We start from the raw sequence: 23,395 nt of genomic DNA, 5'->3' as shown, positions 1-23,395 counted from the left end.
ACTCCTGATCTACAGGTCCTAATATGCATGCCCTGACAGCACTCTTTGTTTTGTTTGGTGCCAATCACACTGAATTTGAAAGGTGTAAATCCCATATTGAGTGGTTTTGATGGAATCAGTGAAATGAGTGACTGGCGCTCTCAAAACTGCTTATACTAACAACGTGTGGTTTGACCAACTTGTGTGGATGTTAACTGCACAAGGAATGTACCCATGATTTGCTATGGTGGTAACCATCAGTCAAGTTCCACGATAAGCTGGTTCAAAATATTGTCTCATGGGAAGGAAAAAACAAACGCATCATGAACACAGAAAAGTAACATGCAAGGGAAGACCAAACTAAATTTGATGGCGGTAGATCAGTGTGTTGAAACATAGATTCACCCCAGTCCTGAAAAAGGAGGCGGTGGGCAGTTTTTACCAGCAGATGAGCGCATGGGAGAAGGGTGCTCCACTTTCCCACAGCACCTTCTCCCAGCCAAGCACAGACCTTGAATGGAGAATGAAGACAGACTACAGGGAGGTTGTGTGTGTGTGCAAGTTTCACACACTTCACACAGGCACACCTTCTGCTGATAAAAACAGAGGCTACCCCTTTTTCCACTGTGGCAGATAATGCTTTTAAACACATGTCTGGCTCTGAGAAGTCTTAGCGTGCTGCTTTCCTATGTGCAAGAAGGTATTTAGGTTGGAAGGAGTAGCATCCAAACCTGCAAACCCTCACCTTCAACCATACAGTGCAGAAAGAGAGTCTACCCTCTTAATCCTGCTGAATGCATAAACTGGGAAGAGCTTTGTTTTCTATAGATGCAATTTGAGGCCCAGCTCATATATGCCACACAGAGTGGGCTGCTGCTTCATGGTGCAGTAGTAATATTCGCAACAGAAAATCGCATAGCTTGAGTGGATCGTGCAGAATGTTCCCACCATGCTGCAACAGTATGTATAAGCCTGCCCAGTGTGGGATAGTGATTAGAGTGTTGACTAGGATTGGGGAAATCCACATTCAAATCGCCACACAGCCACAAAACTCACAAGCTCACATACAGTGGTACCTTGGGTTAAGTACATAATTCGTTCCGGAGGTCCGTTGTTAACCTGAAACTGTTCTTAACCTGAAGCACCACTTTAGCTAATGGGGACTCCTGCTGCTGCTGCGCCGCCGGAGCACAATTTCTGTTCTCATCCTGAAGCAAAGTTCTTAACCCGAGGTACTATTTCTGGGTTAGCAGAGTCTGTAACTTGAAGCATCTGTAACCTGAAACGTCTGTAACCTGAGGTACCACTGTATTCTGCCTTGCCCCAACCCTGTGAGGACAAAATGGAGCAGATTGGAAGAACCACGTCTGCTACCTTGGGTGCTATACATCTTGAGAGCCCGGCTGGATCAGGCCACTGGCTCATCTAGTCCAGCAACCTGTTCCCACAGTAGCCAACCAGGTGCCTATAGAAAGCCAGTGAGCAGAATATGGCACATGAACCCTCTCCCCACTCCTGTGTTTTCCAGCAACTGATATTCAGAAGCATTGCTGCTTCTAACTATGGAGGTGGAGCATAGCCATCATGACTAGTAGACATTGATAGCCCTCCCCCCCCCCAATAATTTGTCTAATCCTCTTTTAAACCCATCCAAGCTGGTGGCCATCCCTGCCTCCTGGGAGAGTGAATTCCATAGTTTAACTACGCAGTGTGAGAAAAAGTACTTTGTTTTAGAGGTCCTAAATCTTCCAACATTCATTGGGTATCAATGAGTTCTAGTGCTATAAGAGAAGGAGAAAAACAACAACTTTTCTCTATCTTCTTTCTCCACACAATGCATAATTTTGTAAACATCTACCATGTCACCTCTTAGTCACCTTTTCCCTAAGCTAAAAAGTCCCAAATGCTGCAACTTTTCTCGCTCCATCCCCTCAGTTATTTTGGTGGCCCTTTCCCATCTCTACAAGTTCCTTTTGGGGGTGAGGAGACCAGAACTGTAAACAGTACTCCAAATGTGGTTTCGCTAGAGATTTCTATAACGACGTTAATATCGGCAGTTCTGTTTTCAATTCCTTTCCCAATGATCTCTAGCATGAATTTTGCCTTCTTCACGGCCACCGCACACGGGGTCAACATCTTCATCGAGGGATCTACTCTGACCCCGAGGCTTCGCTCCTGGTCCATCACCTCCAATTCAGACCCCATGAGTGTGTCTGTGAAATTAAAACTTTTTGCTCTAATATACATCTATTTGCACTTGTTTACATTGAAGCTATGGAGGAAAGGGTTGATATATATGCAATGGTACCTCAGGTTACATACGCTTCAGGTTACATACGCTTCAGGTTACAGACTCCGCTAACCCAGAAATAGTACCTCGGGTTAAGAACTTTGCTTCAGGATAAGAACAGAAATTGTGTTCCAGCGGCGCGGCGGCAGCAGGAGGCCCCATTAGCTAAAGTGGCGCTTCAGGTTAAGAACAGTTTCAGGTTAAGAACGGACCTCTGGAACGAATTAAGTACTTAACCCGAGGTACCACTGTATAGGCAGTTCATAGTAAGAAGAAGCTTGCTATTTCAGCTGGAATACAAAAAGCCTGAGAATCCACATAGTTCTGCTGTTACACAACTGAGGAAGGGAGGGAGGGAGGGAGGGAGGAAGGAAGGAAGGGGATGATTAGAAGACTGATGTTTTGGGCTAGGATGAAAAAGTTATGGGAGGTTAAAAGGATTAATCATACAGGACTCATCCCAATGACCTATTTATTGAGCATTCATTCAGATTTGTTTGCACAGTGTTTGCATATTCTCCCATTATCCATTCATTTCACACTTTCTGGTGCATTTCCCCATTACTTTTATAACTACAAAGATCACTTTATTTTTTAATGGGTATTTTTGTGCAAGGCTCACAGAACATTCAGTTCAGTTGGACGAACCTAAATTTCCTGGTATGCACTTGAACTCATCCCTCCATATACCAACAATCTGGAGGCAACTGTTCACTGTCTAGACTTAGGCCAAGCTCAGCCTGACCCACCTCACAGGGTTGACATGACGATTAAAACACATTTTTATTCTAGTCTTATCTCCACAGAGGCAGAGGAAAGCACAATAACATAAACGTACTAGCTTATTTTGGTTGGCTCTTAACAGAGCCATTTGCTTTACCCCTTGAAAAAAGGAATTACTTCCTCTAGTATTTTTAAAGTTATGCCTACTTTATTTAAAAACATTTCCTTTAGATAAAACCAATCAAACATTTTGTGCCATCCTGAATACCTCCTGAATCCTACCTGTCCCACAGAGCCCGTGTCTAAATGCCAAAAACTAGTAGTCACTACAATAGCAGAATAGGAATTTATTTTGGAGTTGAAGTCAACCACACAAGGGACAAAGCCAAAGTGCTAGTTGGAGGGACACTCTGGTGTGCGTATTTCGCACACATTGTGCTGCATTGTGCCGCATTTGCATTGTGTCTGCTTCACACCCACCCCTTTGCTGGCTGCCCTGCTTTGCTGAAAGGCAAGTGATTTGAAAAACAAAAAAGGACGCTTCCTGAATTTATTTTTTTTAAAAAAACCCACACAGAAGGCAGATGCTGGGTGATTATGGTTTTTCCCACACATTTCTGAAATGTCAGTCATTGGATTCACACTTCGCTTGGAATCAAAGAAGCACAATGCCTAATAGGCAGCAACCTTCCAAATTGCTATTAGGCTAATTACTTAGCTAAGACAGCTGGGCGAACTGTTGGACGGGACCCCCTCCTTTTTTCAACATGCACAGCCTTTGCCGAGAATGCTGAAGAAAGCCCCCTCCTGGGGAACCATTTTTATTAAAGTTTTGTGCAGTCGAAAGCAAAATGTGCAAAATGGGAGAAGAAAAACGGCCCCTTTAGCAAACATAAAATCGGGTGCATCTTCAGCAGCTATATAGATGATTAGCAGCGCCATTGCAGTGTTATCATCTTTTCTCTCTCCGTTTTTTCCCCTTAAAGGAGCAGCATGGTAAGAGAGGGTGAGAGAGAGAGAGCTGCCAGTGCAGCACTCCCCAAAATATACTTCTTTGAACGCAAGTAAGATGCAAAAACACAGAATGAAGATGTGGATTTTAACATGCCCTTGCTACAGTGATGCTGCCATTTTATTTACCGTATTTTTTGGGTATGTGAGGCATTGGTCTCAAGGCTGCTTGGCATTACAGTCATACCTCGGGTTACAGTCACTTCAAGTTGCGTTTTTTTCGGGTTGCAGACCGCCAAAACCCAGAAGTACAGGAACAGGTTACTTCCTGGTTTCGGCAGTCGTGCATGCGCAGAAGCGCCGAATCGCAACCTGCACATGTGCAGATACAGGTTGCGAACATGCATCTCACATGGATCACGTTCGCAACCCATGCGTCCACTGTATTTTAAGGCTACAGTCCTTTGTGGCCTTAGTTTGGTTTAAGCCTCACTGAATACAGCAGAATATCTGTCTGAGTAAACATGCATAATATTGGACTTTCTGGAAACCAGTGCTTCCATTATGCCTCTGAATACCAGTTGCTGGGAACTGCAGGTGGACAGGGTGCTGTTGTTCTCATGTCCATCTTGCAGGCTTCTCACAGGCATCTGGTCAGCCACTGTAAAAAGAGGATGCTGAACTAAATGAGCCCTTGGGCTTGACCCAGCAGGCTCATCTTATCTTCGTATGTAAGTCACAAAGAATTTGTATACAGTACCTAGTAGAGGGCATCTTCCCCCACCTCTCCCTCTCACCCCCCCCCCAAGGCTCTTAGAAAGTTCTACTTTTCTAATTTTTAAATATAAAAATGTTCCCACAACATGGTAACTCTAATGATGACTTAGCAAGACATGTGAAGTTGCAGCCTTCTGGAGAGGAACTCAAAGCTGCTTTGCTCCTTCTCAATCAGTTTGCGTTACTGGGGTTGTGCAAAGCAATTCACTGTTGAGCTGCCACCCCAAACACACTCACGGGGAAACAATTCCCGTTGAATTCTGAGTAAACACAGGCTTGCACCGAGAGGACATAATCCAGCAGTTCTGTGTGCTTAAGCCAAAGCCATTGAAATCAGGGGGCTTAAGTGTGTCTAACTCCGCTAAAGGCTGCCTTCCTTTTCTGCTGGAGGGTCAGACTAAGCATTATGCTGAATGCAGAGTGTGCAGAGATGTCTCTTGTTTTTCTTAAATTAATTACAGCTGTCAGGGGGTTGATCGTTATTGAGATTGCAGTGAATGGGAAAGGGCGTTTTATCCCTTCCCAGCTGCTACCCCTCATCTCCCCCTCTCCCCAGGAGGCTATGGCTGTATGCACTTATGGTGTGTGTGCACATTTAAAATATATTACCCCCCCCCTCCACACACACCAAGAATCCTGGGAGCTGCGGGTTGTTAAAGGTGATGGGAATTGCAGCTCTGTAAGGAGTAAACTACAGTACCCAAGGTTCTTTTTTGGGTGAGTGGGTGCTTTACATTTAGAGTGTGTTTGCAGCCTATGATATTTAGTTGGGTGAGATTTGGTTGGATGAGGCAGAGCCTCTACACTAGCTTCCTACCAGGGGGGTTGCTGTAGCTTACTGTGTGGAGGTGTGCTTAAAAGTGCAAAAGTACCAGCAGAAGCACCATATTGGCTTCTACCAAGTGTGTTTGCACTGCACTAACCTTTCCAGACCACCTTGCTCCTCTCCCTCCCAGGAAGCAACAGCGATCCACATGGGTTGAAGTCAGCCTAGTGGCACTGGCGGAGGAAGGGGGTGTGGTGGGTGCGGTCCGCCCCGCGTGTCATCCAGAGGGGGGTGACATCACTGCCCTGCCCCCTGGGACACTCGCCATGAGCGGACCTCCCCTGGGATGCTAGCCCCGCCCCTGCAGGAAGCTAGCCCCACCCCCGGGTGCATAGTATGTGAGCCGCTCTGGGCATAGCTGTCAGCGTTTCCCTTTTTTAAAGGGAAATTCCCTTATTACAAATAGGATTCCTCGCAAGAAAAGGGAAAAGTTAACAGCTATGGCTCCTGGTGCCAGAGCAGCTAGCTCTGCCTCTGTTTAGTGCGGGCATGGCCAAACTTGGCCCTCCAGCTGTTTTGAGACTACAACTCCCATCATCCCTAGCTAACAGGACAGTGGTCAGGGATGATGGGAATTGTAGTCCCAAAACAGCTGGAGGGCCAAATTTGGCCATGCCTGGTCTAGTGGCTCTGCCTTACCTGGTGAGCCACTTCTGATTAGGTTTATTAAATATATATATTGCTTCCTACATAAAAAAAGTCCCAGCGTGATTTAAACAACTGAGTTTTAAAAAATGCAATGATAACAACCACCTAAACCTATTAAAAAACCACAAAAACATAGTTTAAAAGTTCCCCAAAGGGAACTTTTTTACATATTGCAGAGGGAGAAGGAACAATTTTTGGAGAGGTCACACATCTGGGGATGAAAGAGATAAACACGGGCAGATTTAGGGAAGAACAACTGGTTCAACTGGGCACAGAGCCTCGGGCATGCCACAGGGGATGCCACAACTATGATTTAGAATGGAGCTTGGTGTTGCACTGGGCGCCACTGAAATTTGAGACCCCGAGATCTGCCACTGGGTAAATCTCCCAGTCCTCTGCACTGCAGTCCTGGTAACCGTCACCCACTCTGCACATGTAATAAGAAAAATAAGAGACACAGCTGCACACTGTGCATTGTGTAGCTTGACCCTCCCCTGCTCTGTGTGGGTGCACTGGGCGAAGCTTTTCCCATCACTTCATGGCTGTCCCCATGAAGTTTCACCTGCTGCAGTTCTACCTGCCGGGCAGCTCTTAAAAGCAGAAGGATGGGAATGGAAAGGCAACTCTAAACTCTCAAGCTTGGTATGTATTTGATAACAAGAACCAGGACCTAATTCTCCATTCAGTCACACCAGGTTTACACTGACAGAAGTCACTTGAGGCAAATGAAATTACACCAGCATAAAAATCTGGTGTAATGGAGTGGAGAATTAGACCCTCCGACACTAATTTCTTCTGACAGAACGGGGCAGAGCTATTTGCCTGATGTTTGCTTCTAAATTGTTCCACTGATGAAATTTGTCAGGGGCAAAAGCCCCTGAAATTCATGACTTCTTTCTCCTCCATTAACTAATTCTGGAAAGGTAACTATAGTGCAGGCCGCTCTTTCTGTTTCCTCACAGAAATGCTTGTAAGCCCTGAGTAAGATATGGCATCTCTAGTGAGACAAGGGGTTTCTGTTGTTTTTTTGCTTCTTTGCCCATTTGGATTTTGACAAAGACTGCTGAAGGAGGCCACAATTTGTGCCTGCCATAAAAGTGTAATTTGTCTATCCTGGTCACCTTTCACCATGAAACCTTCTGAGTGACTTTGGGCCAGCCCCCCTTTGTTGTGTGGATTGGGCAGATGACAAGAGAAGGTGTAGCAGCAGTGACAGTGGCAAGGAGGACATGAGGGGCGATTCAGGGCACCTTGCCCAAAGCCAACCTGCATAACTGAAGGCAGCCCTACTTCCTTTCATGGGACAAGTCATTTGCAGTTATGCAATCTGAGCAGAAATTGAATAAAGGAAGCAAATGGAGTATGCAATTGTACAAATCAAGTCATGCCCTTACAGATAAATAGAAATACTTTCCCCCAATGTGCAAGATCCTAAATACTTCATCATAACAGAAGCATAAATAATGAAGCTTGGGTTCCATAACGATTTCCCCCTGTTGTATTTCACCACCTGGATTTGCTCTGTGCTTCAATCCTTCACTCACACATTCCTCTCCCTCCCTCTCCCTCCCTCCATCTCTCTCTCACACACAGGCCCATTATCTGAATGTGACTTTTTACAAGCATTTTTCAAAGTTTCAGTCTTTTGTACATTGTAGCATTGTATAATTATACACTGTATAATTATTTATTAAAAGACACAGCTAGATAAGTAGATAACACATGTTTCAGCTGCTTAGGAATTATGTATATGAAGTGGTATATAAATACCCTAAAGAAATAAATAAATAAGGTTGGGGGGCTTTTTATTGCAAGGTTGTCATGTGCAAAGTGGTCTTATATGGGCAAGTCTCCCATTAGAAGGTGTGGCAACCTCTATTTGAAAGGCTGTCTGGTTTAAAGATAGGCAAGCAGGGGGCTTGAAGTTGCCCATTAACACAGACTGAGCAGGCACAAAGATCACCTCACATGTCTTCCGCACTGTGGTATTTCTGTTTAAATGATAGCAATTAAGTTTAAATATTCATGCATACATTAGTATATGCAAATTTTATACAAAACTCTGTTTTTGCTATTCTCTTTTTTATTATGTGGGAGGGGCCACCCTGCTTGGACTACTGCAATGCGCTCTGCGTGGGGCTACCTTTGAAGGTGACTCAGAAACTACAAGTAATACAGAATGCGGCAGTGAGACTGGTGACTGGGAGCGGCCGCCAAGACCATATAACACCGGTCCTGAAAGACCTACCTTGGCTCCCGGTACATTTCCAAGCACAATTCAACGTCTTGGTGCTGAGCTTTAAAACCCTAAATGGCCTCAGCCCAGTATACCTGAAGGAGCGTCTCCACCCTCATCATTCAGATGAGATCCAGCTCTGAGGGCCTTCTGGAGGTTCCCTCACTGTGAGAAGTCAAGTTACAGGGGACGAGGGCCTTCTCGGTAGTGGCACCTGCCCTGTGGAATGCCCTCCCATCAGATGTCAAGGAAATAAACAACTATCTGACTTTTAGAAGACATCTGAAGGCAGTCCTGTTTAGGGAAGTTTTTAATGTTTGATGTTTTATCGTATTTTTAATATTCTATTGGAAGCTGTCCAGAATGACTGGGGCAACCCAGCCAGTTGGGCGGGGTATAAATAATAATTCTTATTATTAACCTTTCAGTCTAAGATCATGGGACCCAACCCATGAAGCTCTGCTGAAGCCTCATTGAAATTGCTGGAGGTTGTGCTGGAGCAGCAGCTTCACTGCCCTCTATCTCATGTTTCTAAGAAATCATATACATATCCTTTCAAAAAGTTTCAAAATCCCAGGTCAAAAAACCCCTGAATAAGGTATTTAAATGCCACCTTGGCGAAGGCTGGGGTGGGGACAAAAGAAACAAGCGATACTTTAGGAATTTGATTTATTGCTTTTACAACACTGTCACACACCCAGGTATTCTGCATGAGCCAACACTGATGTGTCAGCACACTGCAGCATGTGCCTTTCTCAGCAAGTTTGCCAGCACATTTTCACAGTGCATTTTAAAGCAGAACAGGAAAAAAGGGCTGCTTCCCATTAACCTCTTGTGTACCTTCTGAATCTACTTTAAAGGGTGGGGAAACTATGCAAAAGGCAAATATATACTTTTATTTCTTTCAGGCTTTCTGTATTGGGATTTCGAACCACAAGCCAGTCAACCAGGCATACCACAGCAGTGGTCCAAGAACACTGATTTATGTGATACATAAATATGTGATACCTATGCAAGGCCCTTTCCCCCTAGCCTAGGGGGCTGGGCCCACACTCACCAACCCTACTGAAGAGGCTCCTCATGAGGCTAGAGGAACATTGCCCAGCTATTGTTTTATTGATTTAACATGCTTAAGGTTTTTTAAAATATAAAGCCATATAGAAATTAAATACATACATACATACATACATACATACATACATACATACACACAAGGTTTGGTCCTTGCATACTGCTGGGTCTAGCAAAATGTGAACCACGTGAAATCCTTCTGTGACTACCTGAGTGCAAAGTACACACACAAGTGGAGTATCAGCTCTTGCTATTACTCTCCGTATTCTAGGAACGTCTGCAAAAGGAGCAGCCATTCACAAATATGCAGCCATTCAGCAGATGGCTGTTTTGCAGAAAACTCTAAAACAAAATTAACTCTCCTGGGAAAAAAATAATTATTGAAATAGGACAGAAACAAATAGGGTCATTCATATGAGTAAAAAGAACTTTATGTTTGGATATTTTTCTCTTGTTTTTGCCAGCACAAGGGCAAGTTGCTGCAGACAGCCAAATGAGATATGAGATCAATTGTGTTAATGTGTACGCATGTGCGCAGATAAATAGAAAAGGTAAAGCACCCCTGGACGGTTAAGTCCAGTCAAAGGCGTCTATGGGGTTGTGGCGTTCATCTCGCTTTCAGGCCGAGGCAGCCAGTGTTTTGTGCACAGACAGCTTTCTGGGTCATGCGGCCAGCATGACTAAACTGCTTCTGGTGCACAGAGGACCGTGACAAGTGCCAGAGAGCACGGAAACGCCACTGCAGTGGTACCTATTTATCTACTTAAACTGGCGTGTTTTCATACTGCTAGGTTGGCAGGAGCTGGGGCAGAGCAACGGGAGCTCACCCTGTCGTGGGGATTTGAACCGCCGACCTTCTGATCGGCAAGCCCAAGAAGCTCAGTGGTTTAGACCACAGCTCCACATGCAAATAGCACGTGTCACACCATCATCAGGTCCTGAGCAGCATCAGGACTGCAGGAATGGGAAGGGACTATCCCACTCTTGCTCCCAGATGCTATTTTTCATTGAGAGGAAAGCCTCCATCTGCACCGACAGAGGTTTCCCTCCCAAGGCAAGTAGCAGTGGTGGGGGAAGAGGGATTTTTGTTGGGGTCATGACAGGAGGAGAGGGTTAAGCTCCCCCTCCCCCATGGTGCTGATGCCGAAATATACAAGGAACTTGTAGCTTAATCCTAACCCTGTATGTCACATTGACTGCCATGGGACTTACTCCCAAACTAATTTGCTTGGGGTTGCAATCGGAAAGTTCTAAAACCACTAGACGTGGAAGAGTTCTCCCCCCCCCCCAATTGGGATGTGCCCATTAGCAACAAGCAAACACATTAGTCATGCGGCTTAGGTTTTTTTAAAATAAATAAATAAATCGCAACAGGCTTATAGGTCCTTGATGTGAGTCAGAAGGAAAACTGGCTGAATGTGAGCCAAATTAAGCAGAGGGCAGGGAGAGAATGTGTAGTTTGATCCTAACATCATAAGCATCACATCAAAAGGAAGAAAAGCAGGAAATGCACTGGCTTAGCAAATGGAAGCAATTGGCAACAGAAATATAAAAAAGAGAGAAAAAAACTATATATTCTACTTTAACGTGAGTATCCGAAATATCCCTGGTCTTTTTTCTTTTTAAGTTACGCACAAATTACTGTTTAGTATTCGATAAACCATGCCCATGTTTATAAAGTGGAAAATTAAAACAATGCATGAGGACTCAATCATCTCGTAGCCATCTTAGGTTGATTTTGATTGCACATTCCAGAACACCCCATATTTTCCAAAGGCCTCATTTGCATTAGACATTTAAAACACTGCCATACCACTTTAAGCAGTCATGGCTTTCCCCAAAGGAGCCTGGAAACTGTGGTTTGTTAAGGCACCCAACACTGTGTCCATTGCATGACCAGGAGGCAGTTCCTTTAAACCCTGCCCACATGCCCCACACCTGACTTCATAAATAACATCAGAGGTGGATAGGTAGAGATGTGTCTGGATTGGCTGCTCATGCAGCTCATCCCTGCAGAAAGCAGGATTGAACCCCTATTCACCAGCTGCTGCATGGAGGGGTTCAACCCCACCTCGGTGCAAGTGTGCACACAAGCTTACCATGGTTGAGCTTTGTTGCCTCGTGCTTTGATTTTATGGCTTTACATTCTAGTTTGGATTTAAATGGTTCTCATACTTACCTACTGTAAGATGCTCAAATAATGTAACAGTAGCGCAGCATACAAATGTTGTCAAAGAAATAAACTTTTGCTGGCATTGCTGTAGCTGACCTGACTTGGAGGCAATGGTTTCCTATTGCAGACAAGGCAAAGGGGTCCACTGCTGCAGCTTCACTTGTCACAGGGCGACCAGTGTGTTGTTAAAGATCATTTTCTCAACGTTCAAGTTATTATCTTCTTACTGTTGTCACCAGATTTGTTAACTGATCAACAAAGCTGTTAGATGCTAGCCCCACCATGGAAAACCCAACTAGTTGGTGACCTTCTGCCAAAACATTTAGCAAACCATGTCTTGGTTCACTGTTTTCGGCAGTGGTGAAGCTGGTGTTAAATCTAGAAATAAACCACTGTTTTTAGAGCCCTTTCCAGAAAATGGTTGCAGGGTACAGACAGGTGTCTTTGTGATGTGGGACAGGGTCATATGCAGATCTGACCTGCGGCAAACAACATTTTGCCAAGTTTTGTTCCAACCCAGAGTTTCATGTATTCTGCAATGTAGGCACAGTGCTCCTGCACATTGTGAGGGCCAGTCCCTTCATCCACACACATCTGGTAGAGAAAACCTCAGGTGTCATAGTCTCATTGTCGAGCAACAACGTGCAGAGCTCAGTGGGGTTGGAGGCCAGCCAACCAGAAGAGTCTCTGAGGTGTACTTGCCTGGAGGCATCTGACGTCTGGTCCAGTTCTAGGGGTGGGCAAACCAGCAATCTGTGTGGTCTGGGGTCAAGGAATCCAATGAGCATGAGGTCAAGGGTCAAGATGAGCAGGAAACAACAAAGTAGGGCCAGGAACGACAACTGTTCGTTCCGGTGTCTAACTGCTGCTGGAAGCTCTGCTTAAGAAGGCTGAAACCAGCTGGTTCTCATCAGCACCTTCTCCTCTGTGTCCTAGAAGGCTGGTCTGCTGCAGGTGGAGTCTCTCCCTTCTCCCCCTTCAGGCTGCTGTTCAGCAGGTGAAGTTGTCTCCTGGCCTATGACAGGCAGGATCTAGAGTTACAGGCTGTCATTCCTGCATTGCATTCTAACCCTACGATTCTACCTGGGGCACTTTTGCAATGCTGTGTGTCTGTAGCCATTTTCTGCCACACATGCTAATTCCTTTGTATTCAGAACTAGCTCTTCTACTTTTGAGTCATAAGCTGTTCCCCCCAAAAATTTATATCTAAGTTGGAGATAAGTTACCGCACAACACCAGATAGATAGATAGATAGATAGATAGATAGATAGATAGATAGATAGATATATCACAAATGATTCATGGACAGCATAGCAGTTTCCATAACTTTCAGCCCCAAACACAAGATAAGAGTCAGAGAGAATTGTTGTGTTCTACCTCATTTCTCTGCAGCCTTCTAAAACTAGAGACAAATGCTGAAATTCCCCCAGATGCATACCATTTAATTATCTCAAAAATACATGGACATTGGAATTGGAAGAAAGAATAATAGGAAGCTGCTTCCGACCATGACAGACAATTGGTTCCCCTCTAACACAGGATTCTTGTTTACAGTAGCTGGTGATGGGTCTCCCCACAGACTCAGGAGGGGGCCTTTCTAATCCAGCCACCAGAGATTGTTTTGTCTAGAGATTCTGTGGAATTGAACCTGGCACCTTCAACACACAAGGCATGAACTGAGCCATGGCTTCTCCCATCTTTCCATGACACACAAAACCTCTTTCCTTTTAAGGGCACAATTGAACGGGAAGTTCTCTTCAAGGCCACTGCAATGAGTGAGAGTTGCACGAGAAAATGCCTATTAGCAGTGATCGGGTTTTTTTACAGTGACAGACATTCTGTGGCCTTTTCTTCTCTGCTGGCGGGGCTATGGCTGGCGGCTTACTTAATTTATTTTACTTGGTACATTTCTGAACCCACTCTATACCTGAAGATTTCTCGGCAGTTTATAAAGCTAGGAAAATAGAAACAGAATTAAAAAAACCCCAATACAAATGTAAAAACACAAAACCCTGAAAAGTGGCAGGTAAAAACAAAGTGAAAAAATAAAAATAAAAAAGCGCAATGGTTGGCCTGCTGATGGATTCACCTGTCTGGCCTGCAACCCTTACCTGTCTATTAATGAGAGATAATGTCAGGTATGACTATAGTGGTTGGTTAACCATATCCCTTTTTCCAATGCAGAGACATCCATGTAATGTATCTATAATGGCTGCATCATCTGGATGGTGGTGATACTTTTAATCTCAGAAACAGGCACTCCCCCATTTCCTAATTTGACCAGATGCTCTTCTCTTAATTGGGTCCCAAGATGTTTGTAGCAGGCTTATATAGTTATTTGTTTCTATATCCCTTCTTCTCAAACAGGGATGGAGAAACTTCCAGGTGTTTTTGGACTCCAACTCCCATCAGCTCCGGCCAGTATGGGCAATGACCACGGAAGCTGAGAGCTGGGTCCAACTGCACCTGGAGGGCTTCGGGTTTCCGACCACCACCCTTTTGCGCTGGACCTTTGGGTGACCTCTAACTGTGGTACCCCACATGTGCAACAGCCTTCCACTTGCGCAGACCGGAATAAAGAGAAAACCATTACATCCACTGATGCAATATTGGATTTTGGCCATTCTGAGGCAGTGGGAAAACAGTGTCAGAGGGAAAGGAGAAGAGGTAGGAGAGAGAGGTTTGGAGCCCCACTATTGGAAGAATGCTGTCTCATCACCTGCAGTTGTTGCCCTCTTGTCTGTCATGGATAGCTTGCTGCCATTCCTGGCCTCTTCACATGTGTACTATATTCACATGGCAGAAGGAGCAAAAAAAGGGCTGTGGCAGTGCCAGTGACAAAGTGTGGAAGCATCGGTCAGGGAAAAGGGTAGCGGGAGAGAGCCACATTGCTGCAAGTGCCAAGAGGAGATGACTGGTCTCAGACTGTCGCCTTCTTGGGCTTGGGGTTTTCCTTCCCTCTCTGCCTTAATGGTTGCTTCTTCTAGGGACAAAATGAAGCCATCTTGCACACAAAAATCTCAGGGACCTGCTTTCTGGCCTGTCTCACCATTAAATCTGTAATTCATTTCTCCTCTGCCCTCTCCATCTCCCTTAGACTTTGCCAAGTTGAAGCACGGTGGTGTGTTATTTCAGCCCTCACCTCTTCTCCTCGTCTCGAAGTGTAGACAGAAGCAAAATAGTCAGCCAGGGTTCCCTCTCCTTTTGTCTATGCCTACTGAAGCATGACCTTTTATTTCACCATTCGCATTCGCGGTTGTACTTTGGCCTTCCCTCTCCTTGCATATCTGCCCTTCCCGAGCATATAAATCAAGTGTTGTAAGCAAATCCCAGCTTTATTGCTAGACTAGCTCTTTCCGGGTTTTGTGGGCTTTTATTCAGTTCCTTACCAACAGGTGGTACAGTGGTACCTCTGGTTATGAACTTAATTTGTTTCGGAGGTCCGTTCTTAACCTGAAACTGTTCTTAACCTGAGGTACCACTTTTTAGCTAATAGAGCTTCCTGCTGTCGCTGCGCCGCGATTTCTGCTCTTATCCTGAGGTAAAGTTCTTAACCTGAGGTACTACTTCTGGGTTAGCGGAGCCTGTTACCCGAAGTGTTTGTAACCTAAGGTGTTTGTAACCCGAGGTACCACTATACGTTTAGTCAGCCCTCAGACACACATCCCTGGGACTGGTGCTTGGGAGACTGGGTGCCTGTTATTGTATGGCTCTGCTTATAGATATTTCTGTTACATCTGGGCCCTCTTGTATGCTGGGATGTGCGTTTTAATGAGTTGAGCAGAATGAGTGATTCTTGAGGCCATGTGTTTGGTGGGGTGCGATGAATGTAATAGTGTTTAGCCTACTCCTTTGCTTCTGTTTTGTTCGTATTGCTTTATGGGTAGAATTGCATGATCACTGATTTATTGTGGATTTCTTAACGATACTGCAACTTGGTAGAGTCAGCTGTTATTCAGCCATTGTTATTGTGATTTCTCAGCTGAGAGTGATGTTCTATTCAGTTTTATGTATTTTATCATTTGCAATGACTTTGGCTTAATAAATAATATTTGTATTTGTATTGTTCTGTTACAGATGTCGGGACCCTTTGGCCCGCCAGATGTTGCTGAGTGCCACTGGCCTCAGACATCTGAAGGCAGCTGTAGAGGGAAGTTTTTAATGTTTAATGTTTTATTGTGTTAGATGCTTTAATTTGTTGGAAGCTCCCCAGAGTGGCTGGAGCAACTTAGTCAGATGGGCTGCATATAAATATATTATTATGATGTTTATTATTATTATTATTTCACCATGCTTGCAAGGGCTGTTGGGAGTTGTAGTTCAGCAGCATCTGGAAGGCCAAAGATTCACCTGTTTTATTTTGTTCAGTTTTGTTGTTGTTACAGACTGCTTGAAAGTTGCTTGGGGATTCTCTTGAATGGCATCCAGCCAGGGAAAGGGAGCAGAGAGACTTGGCAAATACACCCATAGCATTCTAAGAGTCTAAGCACAACGTAGCGTTTGCAGTATGTGATTTAATTCTGTGTTTCCTGCAAGTGCCGCACCCCTGTGCAAGCAAACTGACAGGGGTAAAAACCATGGTGAACAGCTTAGGGAGCAATCATTTGTATCGTTCCCTTTTGAAAAACACTAAACCTCACATTGACTTCGTACTGTATCTGGACAGCATGCTACATTTCTGCGGTGGTCAAAGGAAATCACACCTACTTAACCTAGAATGCAGGTTTCCTAAATCAACACTGCATATATAGCACACTGTGATAGCAGCTGGCCCCACACCCAGTTTTGACGTCTCCAAACTGATATGTCATTTTATTATATGGAAGCAGCCTTGTGATATGAGCAGTGAACATCAGCTGCGCAGCCTCCAGCCTTGTGGTCAGGCATTGTAACTATTCTGCTATCCCTTTGATGCTGAGTGTAGCATAGGAAATGGTGAAACCTTCCCCCATCCCCTTCAGCTTTGAATCCATCCACTTGGGAGCCTGCTGCTATTATAGCTTCTCTTCCTAGCCAAGAAAGCAAAGTATCAGACAGGCTTCCAGGTTTGTGCCCCTTTTAAAACAGTAGCTGAGTTGCTGGCACAATTCAGTCTCTTCTGATGAACAAATCACACCGGGGGGACTGGAGGATTTCCAAACACAAACAACCCCAGAGAGAAACACGGTGCGAGAGGTTTTGCAGATCACCAGATGTGAAGAAATGCCAGCAGTGGAATGAGTTTCCACAGCCAGGAAGACTCAGAAGTGGTTCACACTGTCAAGCCCTCCCCAATATCTTGTCTACAATCATGTGGAGGCAAATTTGTACAAAGGAGGAGCAAATAGCTGCCCTTTCCTTCTTTGATCAGTTACCCTTTTCCTGGGAGCCAGCATCTCAGAGGTGGCTGCCATATTCCTGAGTGTGCAGCTCAAGTAATATTAGCCTTTCTTCATGGGGTCATTTGTCCACCTTCATGATCACATGCTGGAGTTAAATCATGCCATAATTTTCTTTTAAAAAATCAGCTATAAAAATCTTCTGAGCTCTGAAAAGGACACTGGAAGCAACTGTAACAAAGAATTTAAAAGAGCTGCAGATGCGGGCAGTGTGCTGTTGTTTCTCATGACTACTGTATTAGAATTATGGTCTAGTTGCTACTCTGTAGATAATGTGGGCCTGTTGGTGAAAATTCAACAGCAGTATTAGTGTGTAAAGTGGACTTGTGAGGGATAAGAGTGGAGGAGAGCTCCCCCTAGTGTTACTGGAAAGCACCACAACCATGCATAAAAAAAATATAACTGAGAGGTTGCAGATAGCTGTGAAGAAACTTCAGCTGAAACTCCATATAGGAGGACAGGTCTATTGACAGCTACCAGCCATAACAGACAGGTTGAACTTTCCTGTCCAGAGGCAATCTTCTTCTGAGTGATAGGTGCTTAAATGACAGGGGGAAAGCCACCCCATCGTCCTCATACCCAGTTTTTGCGCTTTCAGAAGAGACATCTGTGCTGCCCACTATTCAAGCAGAATACTGGGCTTAAGGGACTGATCCAGCGCAGCAATATTTCTGTTTAACTTCTCACTGAAGAATTTTGTAACTTGAGCCTAAATTAAAACTGAGTTTTCTTTCTTTCTTTTTATTAAAAAATCATAACATTGCACATTGTTCTTGTGGGTTATGAAATGAGGCCATTTTGATGTGTGGTCTGTTTATATGCTTTATAAATTAAAAATAGTGTGCTTCATAGCCTCCCCCAAATACATACCTCTATGTGGCAAAGCTACCTTATCAATATGGGACTCTTACTTCTCAAACGTCCCTTTGCAGGGTTTATTCTATTATGACGTCTGAAGAAGTGTCCAGAACCTGTCCTGAAACTTCCAACATTCTTGATTAGATGGCCCTGAGTTCTAGTATTAAGATAGAAACTTAGAACCCTAGAATTATGGAAACAGAGAGTTGGAAGGGACCCTGAGGGTCATCTAGTCTAACCCCCTGCAATGCAGGAATATCAACTAAAGCATCCATGACAGGTGGCCATTCAACCTCTGTCCAGTTTCTTCCTGTCCATTTCCTCCACATCCTGCATAATCATGTTTATTTCAAAACAAAGAAGTTCCGAGCTAAAAAAATCTCCAGTACAATAAAGTTTATATTCACTTTTTCACAGATTGATTTCGTGAGGAAGATTCAGCATGAATGCAGGATCCTCGTGATGGCAGCACCCATGGAAATATTTTGTAGCGGAAAAGGCATCAAAGCATATTTATGAACACGTGGCTAACTTCTGAAAGTCACTGAGAAAATGAGAAACATTAACTCTACTTCAAACAATACTAGTGGTTTCTTCAAATAAACTTCTCCTTCTGATGATAGAGATGATCTAGTGCCAGAAGCCTTTGGGAGTTCCAATGCCTTGAATAAGAAGATTAGTGTTAAGACTGCCTCATGTCCAGTTATTTTGAGAAACAGCAGAGGAAAATAGGGGGTGGGAGGGGCTCAAAATCGGTATAGGTCTGCCTGGTTTGGGATAATTCATCCCACACCCAGGAGATTACTAAGAAAATGTATGTGGATGACTACAGTTGAAATATGCATTGTATCATTTCTGTGTGTGTCGACAAACTGAAGACAGCAATTGGCAGTCTTTACTTCCTGAAAGCTAGAATATGTCCCACTTTGCTTCTTACTGGCTAACATGTTCATTATGGCAAGCAACCTTTGCAATAAAACAGCACCACAATTGAGCACTCAGCGGCTTGTTCCCATAATGAGCAAATTATGCCATTGGATTAAGTGCGGGCTTTAAAAAAATAAAGCCAATGCCACGTGTTTCAACGTGGAAGCATCATTTCTGGAGTTCCCACTGCAACCTTGAAGGCTAACTGGGCACAACAACTCTCATATCCAAACAATTCTGAATCAACTGGCTGCCTTAATTTAGATCAAGTCTAAAATTATGTCAAAACAGATGTTCTTTTTTGAGGGGTGGGGCATGACTGCCCATTAAAGGCCTGTTCAAAGACTGCCCATCTCATTTGAATGTGAACATAATATTGTTCTAATTGTGTAGTATTGAGTTGATTCAACTTGTCAAAGTCAGCTAATATTGTGTAGAAAGCTAGCCCTGCCTTGCATCAGAATGTCTGAAGTTTCCACGGGACAATGCTGCTCAAAAGCTTGTTGTTGAAACTTCAGGAAGGGAGGGGTGGAGGCCAGACCTTGTAAATATTCATGGGCATTCACAAACAGAAGCTTGCCAGATGCTGGGGGGGAAGGAATGAAGGCTTTTGAAAAGCAGATTTATCCAGAGAACAAAAACGCCCAACCTATGCCCTTAGCATGCCATGGGATTTTCTTTCTCTCTCTCTCTCTTTAAAAATGATTTCTTCAACAGATGGAGTCTCCCTTTTGCAGTTCCTGGAAACCACCTCCAATAGCACAGCTTGACATACAGGACAGCCACAAAAATAAGGGGCGCAAATATTCCAGGTGCCAGAAAAATGAATACTAGTAACACGAGGAATGCAATGAGCGTGATCCAAAGTTAAGCGCTCTGAAGTTTCACAGATTAAGCCTCCCCGATTGAAATTAGTCAATCGACTTAAAACTGCTTGGTTGGATCATGATCTAGGCTGTGTGTCAGAAAGGAATTTCTGTAGTCCTACTAACATACTTCCACGATACTTTTCATTTGGGATTTGTAACATTGAGGTCTGTGGGCCAGCATCTGCCCCATTCCACTTACAGCCCTCTGGACTGGCTCCATCCACCAAGACTGGTCACCGAATGCTCCTGAACTAGAAGGGACTATAAATGGCTTCCTGTTTCTGCTGTCAGAGCAGCGATGTCTTCTTGGCTCCAGTATGTTCCTATGCCTTCTCTAGCTCCAGCTCCTTAGTTTTGTTCCCTGACGCCTGGGTTGATCCCTCAGCTCTGACCGCCTGATTCCCAGCTTACTAGCCTATAGCTCAGCCCTGACCCTAGAGCACAATTGCTATTTTCAATTGTTTTTTTTTAAAGAACCAACTTAGCTGCTAAGGAACCCCCCTGCGTTGCAGATGATTCTGGGACATGGTCTAGGGCGGATGTTTTGGACTACAACTCCCATCAGCCCCAGCCGGCATTGATGATGGGAGTTGAAGTAAACAACACCTGGAGGGCACCAGGCTGACCACCTACAGCACACAGTTCACATGCAGTACTGTCCAGGTGTGTAGCTTCAACATTGAACTATAAGGCACCTAGAACACCCTCCCCCCCTACCCCAAACTCCCCTGCAGCTGTAGGTCTTTGGGGAAGATGGTAGTGATGGGTACACAGTTTTTCACAAAAGGCATAGGCTGCTCTGTGTTGGTGTGTCAGAAAAATAAAATTCTAAAGCAGGGCAACACCATTATCAGCATTAACTAAAGTGTCACAAAACAGCGAACAAAGACACTCTGGATTTTGTGACATTTTAGCTGATCCTAAGAAAAGTATCGCCCTACTATGGCTCATGGGGAAAAGGCTATTGCAGACCATTTTTTCCTTGCTAGGGAAATACAGCACAGTATGTCACCTGTATCTGTTCTTGCAACTGTCTGTCTGTTTTCTAGCCTTAACATGGTACTGACCCTGTAAAAGTTGAACAAAGACTCAGACAGAAACAGGAGGAGCCATGAGTGTATCAACCACAGCACGGAAAATATAACAGGAACAGCGCAGACCTGTTTCTGTGGAGAGTGGTAGTATATTGGGGGGGGTGTGCAGATGACGTCTGCCCTTTGACTGCTCACCTAGGGAGAGTGGCAACACACCCTAGGTGATCTATGTTCCAAAGTGTTGTGTTGTACACAGCATGGGAAACTAAACAAAGGCACACAGTAAGATTTAAAAGCCATGCTTTACAAGATGCAGTCAATGGTGAAATAATAAACTGTGCATCAAAACTTTTCTTTTTCGTTTATTGTTATACAGGTCCAATGCTGCAGTCACCATGCAGGTACAGCATAAGGGGAATGATCTTGCTGAACAATTCTGACTAATCAGATTTCAAGAGACCATGAACTACAACATTCCAAGTGACTGGCCCTTTCATTCTGAGAGAACAAAACACAAATAAGCAGATAGACAAAAATGACCTTTTCACGTATGGCTTATGATCATGCTTCTCCCCACCCCCCACCCCACCTGAGTTGATCATTAAACCAAGTCCACATGTTTGAGCCTGAAATGTAGAGCTTTTCTTTGGGTGCTTAATTAGGAATATGAAAACTCTTGACTGCTGAGTGCATTTTGAAATTACTTAATTCCCACCCTTTCCCAATTTCATCATTACTTTTCTTTTTAGAGCTTAGTCTTCTAGTTATTAATAGAGAACCGAAGGACAAGACTGGCCAAATATTGGCCCTGGGGTTTTAATTTCCAGTTCTTCTGAAACTCAGAAGACCTTTCGGCTCATCAACCTGAAAATACCCAAGTGTCCTCTGGGCCTTAAACCCTGAACCCAAGACTTCCTGTGCCAGGAATTAAGGGCTTAGGAAGTGGCGTTTCAATGGATCACAAAACATGATGCTGCTTTGGCATTACACCTTTGTCAGTGCAAACGTCCAGAACTGAGGGCACCAGTCACAATTCAAGGTCTACACAATGATTGCACATGTGGTATTACATCAAATGGAGCCTCCTAAGAACACATGTAGAGACATGTCCTGAAAGAAAATGGAACACCTTTGACACGGTAGCATTTTTGTTTTCTTGCAACCTGTCCTTCGATGACTAGCATTAGAAGATGCAAGTGGGTTTTAGTTTATGATTTACAGTCCAGTGTTTTCTTCTGGTCCTGCAGAAGAGCCTCTCTCTGTATTGGATGCAAAACAACAACAACTGTTCCTTTGAGCAGATCATCCTCAAAAACACAAAAAAAAGATTTCTTTGTTTTTCTTTAAAAAAAAACTCATAGAGTTTATTGCTTTCAATTTATAAAATTAAGCCTGCCTCAGACAGGTAATACTGGTAGGTACATTCGTAATCCCTGGTTTCTACTGGAAAGTGTGCTCTGACACACAACGCTTCCTCAACATATAACGCCAGGTTCCTTCCTTCTAATACTTCGCAACCAAGATCCGATGTGATTCCCAAAAGAACACTGAAGTTCTTCTCATTGAGCTCTGCCAAGCTCAGCACCCGGTAAGCTGCCACAACATCCTTCATCATATTGCCTGTTGACAAAAGGAATAATTACTAATTGTCATTGGACGCATGTTTCGAGCTTTTTTAAAACAAATGAAAAACAGGTTCAACATTCAAAAGCAAATACAGAAAATTCCCTAGGTTAGTATTTAATGTTTCCAGCAAGCTAATAATAATGTCTGAAGTCGCGTACAGTCTTGTGTTTAAGCCTCGCTTCTGGTTGCTATAGGTGACCAGAAATTGCATATAAGTGAGTGCATGGAATTCTATGTAAGTGAATGACTGGGTTGGCAGAAGAGGGGTTGGGCACTCAGTCCTCCCTCTGTGACCACAAGAGAAACCAAGCAGTCTTCTAGAGCAGGGAAATCTGCCCCTCTTGTGCCAAGCACTGACAGGATAGTTCAACAGGGTAGGGTTTTGCCGGGGCAGGTGAGGGCTGGCAGGCTAGTAAATTTTGTGGACTTGTTTACAAGGCTGGTCTATGTATTGATACTATTTGTTTTCTCTGTGCTCTCCAGACTAAACTGAACAGATATCTCTTCTTGCTTACTTTGACTGCAGGATTGCTACACATTTTTAGAAGACATACTTCTAAGGGGTGAGCTTAAATTCTTTCCAAAACTTTCTGTTATTCATACTTTAATTCAGCAAAGAATAGTGGGTTGTTATAAAGAAGACCATCATACTAAGAAATGAATGATCCAAAGAGCTTGAATATACACCCATCACAATTGTTCCCAAAATCAGTGATGCTGATGACGTCACTGCAGACTCCTGCCTCACCTGAATCATCTAGGTACTGCATTAACTCATTAAATGGCATCTGCATATAGTTTATTATTATTTTTTTGTCTCTTCTGCAAATGAATATGAAATAAATTATCGTCTTCGAACAAAAGCACTCTGTGTATTTTATCCAGCTTGGAATGAAAACCTGGTGGGAAGGCATGTGACAGTTGAGTTTATCTGAGATACAAATCCTGGGACCTTGACTTAAGGTTACTGTGCTCTAAACCATTCAAGAAATGTCCACAATCAGGGAGAGGGTCCTGTTACACTGGTCC

At 44.0% G+C, this 23,395-nt stretch overlaps 2 protein-coding genes across 3 annotated transcripts in view; both read right to left on the bottom strand.

The window, feature by feature from the left end:
- LOC309338622 (uncharacterized protein) overlaps positions 1-2,121 on the bottom strand; it is a gene marked incomplete at both ends in the record, with an annotated part of 58,748 nt that extends 56,627 nt beyond the window's left edge. The window contains one exon of the mRNA XM_081855942.1: positions 1,944-2,121. Coding sequence (XP_081712068.1) covers positions 1,944-2,121 — 178 coding nt within the window. The remainder of the gene's footprint in view (positions 1-1,943) is intronic.
- Positions 2,122-21,087: 18,966 nt separating this feature from the next.
- SCAF8 (SR-related CTD associated factor 8) overlaps positions 21,088-23,395 on the bottom strand; it is a 75,914-nt gene continuing 73,606 nt past the window's right edge. For both annotated transcript variants that reach the window (XR_014154460.1, XM_081854318.1), the window contains one exon: positions 21,088-22,360. The gene's annotated coding sequence lies outside the window, so the exon portion shown is untranslated. The remainder of the gene's footprint in view (positions 22,361-23,395) is intronic.

The sequence above is a fragment of the Podarcis erhardii genome (assembly GCF_964252035.2).
Source record: "Podarcis erhardii genome assembly, chromosome: 3".
Classification (NCBI taxonomy): Eukaryota; Metazoa; Chordata; class Lepidosauria; order Squamata; family Lacertidae; genus Podarcis; species Podarcis erhardii.
Note: the sequence above shows the minus strand (reverse complement) of the source record. Positions and strands in the feature narration are given on the sequence as shown.